The sequence below is a fragment of the Pleurodeles waltl genome, chromosome 10, assembly GCF_031143425.1.
Source record: "Pleurodeles waltl isolate 20211129_DDA chromosome 10, aPleWal1.hap1.20221129, whole genome shotgun sequence".
Lineage (NCBI taxonomy): Eukaryota > Metazoa > Chordata > Amphibia > Caudata > Salamandridae > Pleurodeles > Pleurodeles waltl.
In genome coordinates this window covers 258,915,180-258,922,667 of record NC_090449.1, presented here as the reverse complement: position 1 = coordinate 258,922,667, position 7,488 = coordinate 258,915,180, and the positions used below count along the sequence as shown (strand labels likewise).

Below are 7,488 nucleotides of genomic sequence, written 5' to 3'. Positions count from 1 at the left end.
ATCCAGTTAGTCAAGGGCCACACTTCTCAGGAAATCCTTTGCAAGCATTATATTTTTAATGAGGAGAGCAATGGTGTCAGTATGTGTGCAGTGTTCAGTGTGCACAAATTAAGCTCATGTACTAAATGTTTTCGAAAGTCCTCATTTTGACCTGAACGCCTGACTCTTGTAGAACATCTCTACCTTTCTGTGTTTCTGTAGATTTGCGAGAAATACATAAAATTCAGGAGAACAAAATTGCAATTTCACAGACCTCTAATTGTATTGCAGAAAGAGCATTACGTTCAATATAGGTGGGGTGTAGGCCTGTGGGAAAATATTGCTGCACCGGTGCAATTCCTGAATTTCGTATTACAGAAAATGCGCAAAATTTCCCCATTTTTCATTTCAGTTGATTTTAACACATGGGAAACTGGTTTACATAGAAATTGCCTCAACGAGAATCTTTCTCTAATCGAAATACATGTTTTATTTTAGAACCAGTTTCCTGTCAGTAAAAAGTTACTGTAAAAGCCAGAGAAATGGATTTAACGCAACATTCAGCACAGGACACATAAAAGGAATACTCTTCTGTATAAACCGTGATTAAAACCCATCACCATTAATACTGGATTTATGAGCACCTCAAAAAGTCATTTATAACCTAAAGCGTTGTAGCCATTGTAGCCATTGCCCCTGATTTTCACCTCGTTTCAAGTTGGGGGCATTTTGTGATGCCTGTATAAGTTGTACAATATTTAACATTTTCTCGTCCTCATGGCCAGAGCAGCAAGGAGGTGAGATGTTTCATAAAAAGAACTGTTACTGCGCCATGTTTGATTTATTTAAATTATGAATGAGGCTTTTGGAAGAAGGATGCATTGCTATAACAGTAATAGCATACAGCATTGTAATACACTGTAAAATAGGACTTTCTTATTCCAGACCTTTCTTTCTTTTTTTGTCAAGTCACTGAAAGACGTGACCTGCCGATAAGGTCTTTTTGCACGTCATACTGCCAAGACCCCCTACTTCTTGGAGTGTTTCAGGAGAGATAACATAGCCCCGCCTCCTTGGGTGAAACCCAAAACTGACCAATCACGTTGGAAGGTTTCCAGACTCCTCGTCCCCCTTCCCCTTTAAAAGGGGCTCTGTCCAGCACACAGCATGGACTGTCTCTAACTTCCATCTTTGGTCGACCCTGAGCCCGCCAGCACTCAACTCTCAAGATGGTTCTGTCAGCTGAAGAAAAGGCCCTGGTGGTCGGCCTCTGCGGAAAGATCTCTGGCCACTGCGATGCCCTCGGAGGTGAAGCCTTGGACAGGTGAGGCCTAATGATAGCGCCTAACTTCTAACACGTCATGTTATTGATTATCACGTGTAACCTTTTATTTCAGATAGCATCCACTTAGGGGCACACGGTATGCCAGGCACTGAGAGTGATCAGGCCAGTGTAGGTGGTCAGAGTCTGTCGGGCGACGCATCCCATAAACAGCTTTCTTTTGGTTCAGAAGTTGGCAGAGTGAGCTGAGGTTGGTTTCTAACCGTGCTAGGGGAACGCGTGCAAATTAAAATGTTACAGGATTTTAAAAATATAACCTGAATGTCACCGTGTATTGGTGGTGTACTTTTAGCCTTGTGTAAATGTGCGTTGATTTGGCTACACTGTTGGCACACATTCCTGGCATACCTTGATAAGGGCAACAACACTTGTTGGTATGGCACGACGCCATATCTTGGGTAGATCACATTAGCAGCCAGCAGTAGTGCTGAGGCTTTCTTTACAAGGGTTGGCAGTTTTTCCTGACGCCCTTAAGAGGGGCAGTGACCCAGCTTTGCTTCATTTGGAAGGATGAGACATCCTGCTGGGATCTGAAGGTGGCGGTTCAAGCACCAGAGAAATATGTTTTTGGCGCTGATTAGTAACATGCAGGGTTAGGGCCCCTTGGGAGCTGTAAGAAGTTAGAAAGTATTCGGGTGGTGTGAGGTTAGCCCAGTGTCTCTCAAACATTTGAACTAGACACTAATTTTAGAACAACAAAGTGTTGTGACCCACCTAGCTTCATTGGACATGAGATGGGCTATTTATTACTGTAACTAAAGCCTCGTGCAGTAGCCCGCGGTCATTTACAGACAGCACGATTTCATTGAAATGGCCACTGATTGTTCACAGGCACTAGCACATAAATGATGTTTGAAAACTAGGTTTCAGTGAATATTTCTCATCTGTGCATCACCAGGGAAAGTCTCTTGATATTTTTGATCCTGTTAAAATCTGTTTTCATCACGTCAGCATTACAAAAACAATGTGCTTCATTTTTCTTTTCCTAACTGCTAAATGGATAAGTGGATGTAGAGGTATTTACATTTGTTGTGTGGTACAAAAATGGCATTTTACAGCCTTTCTTTTATTTATTTCTCTGACTGCAAATAAGAGACGTGGAAATGCCAATTCCAGTGTTAAGAAAATAAGAAGCAATTTGTCGGAAGACATAGCCTGACATTTGACTTCTGTATTTGAAGGCACCAAACGTGACAATGCAAATACAGAATGTACAGACATCTTTATTTGTTCCTTGGACTTTCATGGCCCAACAAAACTCTGCTTATGACCCACTACTGGCTCATAACCCACAGTTTGGGAAGCTCTGGGTTAGAGCGCTGGTGGCGGTGGAAAGAGAATAGCGCCTTTGAGGAGGTAGGAGGAGGTTCCGGACTATTGGTGGTAACAGGTTACAATGCAGGTCATTGGTCAAAGGTTAGAATTTGTGGGTTGGTGGTTAGAGATTGCAACCTAAGTGGTGGAAGGAGGTCAGAATCTAAGCAGTGCTTACGGTGCAGGGTGTGGGGTGGAGTGATAGCAGGTTGAAGTGCTTTGGAAGGTGATACGATCTTAGCATCTCTGAGAATGTGGTAAGTGTTTAGAATCTCTAAGGGTGTAGGAAGTTTTGAAAGTTTTTGTGGAGGAGTGATAGATTTGAAATTATGGTGTGTTAACCAGTTAGATTCATCGACGTGGTGGAAAGGGGTCAGGACCTATGAGTGAGGCAGGAAGGGGATACAGACGGCGAGTGGAAAGAATTAGAGCTTGTGGGGTCGTAAGAGTTTATGATGAGATGGTGAAATAATAAATATTAGCACCCCCTGGAAGGTGGGAAGTGGGCGCAGCCTGTATGTTACAGCTTGTAGATGAGAAGTCATGAGTACTACAGTATCAGGACCCTGGCCTCCAGTAAATCTCCATTTCATGCAGTCTGAGCGAACGTGGGGCGACAGGAAGCTTGACCGTTGGAAACAGGAGCTACGACCAAAGGGTTAATATGTTAATAAATTAGCAGAAGCGACAGCGCCGCCTGCCGATCAACGTTCAAATATGTTTTTCCCAAAACATTTGCTCACTTTTTTCTACCTGTTATAAAACATATTCGTCAGTCCTTTGACACTGATCTGTTTCTGCAAAAAAATATCTGTTACCAATTTTAGATTTTAAACGAGGCGCTTTATGTATGTAGTTGTTATTTTAAGAATGGGGAGAAATGGGAGGGGTAAAATGCTTATATAGTTGCAAACAGTGTGATGTTTAGTACGGTGTTTTTAAAAGATGACATATTTTGCAGGCTGTTTGCCAGCTTCGGCCAGACGAGGACCTACTTCAGCCACTTCGACCTCTCCCCGGGCTCTGCTGACGTGAAACGACATGGAGGCAAGGTCCTAAGCGCCATCGGTGAAGCAGCCAAGCACATCGACAGCATGGACCAGGCCCTGTCTAAACTGAGCGATCTGCACGCCTACAACCTCCGCGTGGACCCCGGAAATTTCCAGGTGAGCCAAGATCATTTTAAACCAAAAACCTGCATACACAAAAAAACAAATTAGCAATTGGTCTACATTTTTAGATTCGTTAGATAGCATTTGAAGCAAAATGATGAACTACTTTTGTACAATAATAACTGCCCGCTGTTCTTTATGCATTTCTGAAACTGACAGATACAGAGGAGCCAATCACGATCGAGCTGCACATTTCAGGTGCACCCACAAAAATAAGATATCAGGGTTCGCAAAGTGGCAGGTACCCAATTTGCACCCAAATAGGCAAGAAGGAGAATTTGTTTTGTAGGATGAAACAAAGTTCATTAGATCAGGGCTTGACAGGGCACACATTGCAAATGTTCCATTGTTGTGGTGCTCAACTCTTGCTTTCCTCTCTTTCAGCTGCTGTCTCACTGCATTCAGGCTGTGCTGGCTGCCCACTTCCCTGCCGACTTCACCCCTCAGTGCCAGGCTGCCTGGGACAAGTTCCTGGCCGCAGTGTCTGCCGTCCTGACCTCCAAGTACAGATAAACTGTGGTCGTACCTCAGGAAGACCGTCTACAGCAAAACAAGATGACCTTCAGGATGGTACACATAGAAGCTTGTAGAAAGCTAAGAGAGCCTACAATCCCTTTTGTAGAACAGTCATTATTTTGTGCTACCTGCTCCATCAGATGTGGTCAATTGTTTCTTTTGTACATCTTAATAAAACTGTGAAACTTCATTCTGGGCCATTTGTATACAATTGTTCTCTGACTTGTTGAAGGAAGGTGACTTTGTGGGACGGCCTGGCATACCTCAGGCCTTCACTTCACTGATGTTGGACATGAAGCACAAAAAAGCATTCCCATGTAGTTGCGTGGGTGCCTCCAGGGGTCCCCAGAAACCATGCTACACATTAAAGTGTGTGGAAGTGGCTGCTTTTATGAGAAACGTCTACAAAGGCTTTGGCAAATCTCCACATAGATTTAACATTAAGGCCAGACTAAACAAGAATCAGAACCCAACCAGCTAACATCTGGTACGCATAAATAACCACCCTTCAGAGGTACCATATACGAATGTACTGCGTTTCCTTTTCATACCCTGCGTGACATGCCAAGGCCTTCTGTTTCTTGCCAGTGAACTCTGAACTCTAACAACCTTCATCCCCCCCCACCCTGATCTGATCCGCCCACTCAGCAGAGGAACCAACCTATGTTAGTCCCTAAAACAGACTCTGAAGCTGCCTCTGCTGCACCTGCTCATCTGCGCCAACTCCTTTACATTCTACAAAACAACATTGCACACCTGTGCGATCAAAACTTAACCCATCCTAACTTACAGTTACCCAATAAATCCTGTTGTTACCCCTTCTGCATGGGAGGAAGAGTGGGGCTCTCTATGTAGCCCCGTCTTTCCTTGGTACCGACATGCGTCTCTAATCCACAAAGGTGACCCAATGCCCTGACCATCACATATTAACTTAGCTAACCCCTCCCGCCTTACTCCTACCTAGTGCCAGCCCCAGAGGTCCCCGGAGTGCACCACCCTTCCGAGGAGACCTCCAAGGCCACTTGTGCCCCAGGATTTTATCAGACAAGACGGCAAATTCCTGAAACCACTCTATACATTAAAAGCACTTTAATGAGAGAGGCGCACATGACATCAATAATATCCTTGACACATCACTATACAGACTAACAGACCAATATTAAAGCATCACTAAAGAGAATTCAAAAGCTAACCAATGAACACCCTCTACCTCTAAATAACCATCATTCAATTGTACTTAATACCAATGTACCTCATTTCTTGTTCATACCTTGGATAATTCAACTTATTCACATACCAACGTCTTCGGTTTCTTTACCAATGAACTTTGAACATTTCCAAGCTCCATCCATTCCCTCCCCCAGCCGTTCCACCCACCCAGTAGCATATCCAACCTATGTTAAAACATAAATCTGAAGGTAAACCTACCACCAGAAAAAACGCTGGGAAAGGAGTTTTTCTGACCCTGTCCCCCAATCCTACTCTTACCACAACCTTTCCTAAAGCAATCTGGCCAACTTGTCTTAAAATTGGATCAGTTACAACTCCATCCCCATAACTGATTAGTATATCCCACATCCCCAAAAAAACTGAAAATCTTTAAATCTGACATCAGAGGGCATAATTCTGCTTATTCATTCCACTGCAAAATATCCTCATTTCTCTATTTGACTTCCTACCAGCTTTATTTACAGAGTCCGGGTTCCCTGAACCTTGTCAGCCTCTCGGAGGAATCAAATGAGTCCACAAGGGCCTTTTCCGACCATAGACTCTATGAGGTCTTTGATATCTTTCAGCAAAACCAAACCTTTCAAGTGCACTGTGAAACTTTCCTCCAGGTGGGACAACCCCAGGTTTTGAATAAATGTCTGAGTCTGCAATAGCTCTCCCCATCACACACTTCCTCTTCGCCACCATTTAACTTAAAGCTTTGAGTTCTCAACCCCCAACTGTTTTCAGAAGCACCTCTGCTCTGCCTGTTGTGCTGCCCATTTGATAAAAGAATGACCACATACCAAGATTGCTATGTAGCCCCTCCCCATGCCTTCTACACAACCTGTATCACAACTAGCAACAATATACAGCACCCACTTGCTCCTGCAGCCATACCTATCCTAAATGAAGGTGTACTAAAACCCTTAGCTTTGTTCAGTAACGACAAAACTTTACACAACACCATAAGGAGTTGAAAACTAGAAAGCTTAGAACTATCCTCCTGTCTAAAAACCCATTTCCCCCTTCTAAACTCAGAGTGACAATTGCCACCAATTTACTGGGTATAAAGATACCGCCATGTATTCCTTTACCAACACCAACCTATCCTTACTCCTTTGATCAGACTTTGATTCTCTTAGACACATTTTAACACCCGCTATTTTTTAACCACCTCGTCCCAGTACAAACCACTACGGCCCCCAAAAGCTCAGACACGAAAGGTCCCAAAAACACACCATCAACAATGAAAAAAACACTACTACCTTGCCATACCTACATAAGTAGCGCAGAGCAGGCAAAAACCGACATAACAAAGCTATTGTTTCCCACCTCCTATCTCTCCCTCACTCACCCTTCTACAATCCTCCTACCCATGTCCACTGCAGATGGCTCACACCCCACAGCAGCATGCTGTAAAATGCAGTCCCTTCCAGCTTACCCTCTATGGTGACCAAAGACAATTTTTCTCAGTTATTGATGTAATGAAATGAACCATATCGTCAGTCTCCAAAGGTCATCTCTGAGCTCCTGGTGCCAATAATTCCACCCAAACTTATGACGTTGACAGCAGCAAATAACATTCAATCAACTCAATCATTCTCCACCTCCTACTTCCAGAAGTCCTCTGACATGGGGGGTCTAGTTCCAGTGCAAGCCCACAGACTCTTTTCCACTGTAAACGAGATAACACATCCACACTGTGAATATCAATGCCCTGGACATGCTTTGCTCTCACAATTATACTATAATGCATACATCCCAGCACGAATAGTTTCAATAGCTGCAAAATCTCTATATCCTGTGTGGACTACCTGTTGTCAACACTTGCCACTGATAATTGGTCCATATTAAACAACACATTCTTATTCTGGACATACTTGCCCCATAACACCAGTGCCACAAAAAGAGGAACAATCTTCATCAAATGTAATGTTGTGGCCTTCCTATTTC

At 43.6% G+C, this 7,488-nt stretch overlaps 1 protein-coding gene across 1 annotated transcript; it reads left to right on the top strand.

Moving 5' to 3' along the window:
- Positions 1 to 1,141: 1,141 nt before the first annotated feature.
- Positions 1,142 to 4,513, top strand: LOC138261440 (hemoglobin larval subunit alpha). Its single transcript, XM_069210388.1, has 3 exons — positions 1,142 to 1,303; positions 3,597 to 3,801; positions 4,192 to 4,513. Exons 1-3 carry the CDS (start codon positions 1,209 to 1,211, stop codon positions 4,318 to 4,320), a joined length of 429 nt encoding a protein of 142 aa, XP_069066489.1. The 5' UTR covers positions 1,142 to 1,208; the 3' UTR covers positions 4,321 to 4,513.
- Positions 4,514 to 7,488: the final 2,975 nt, after the last annotated feature.

Coding starts and splice junctions, on each gene's coding strand:
- LOC138261440 (XM_069210388.1), top strand. CDS start 1,209: ATGGTTCTGTCAGCTGAAGAAAAGGCCCTGGTGGTCGGCCTCTGCGGA. Junction 1,304..3,596: donor GGAGGTGAAGCCTTGGACAG/GTGAGGCCTAAT, acceptor CATATTTTGCAG/GCTGTTTGCCAGCTTCGGCC. Junction 3,802..4,191: donor TGGACCCCGGAAATTTCCAG/GTGAGCCAAGAT, acceptor CCTCTCTTTCAG/CTGCTGTCTCACTGCATTCA.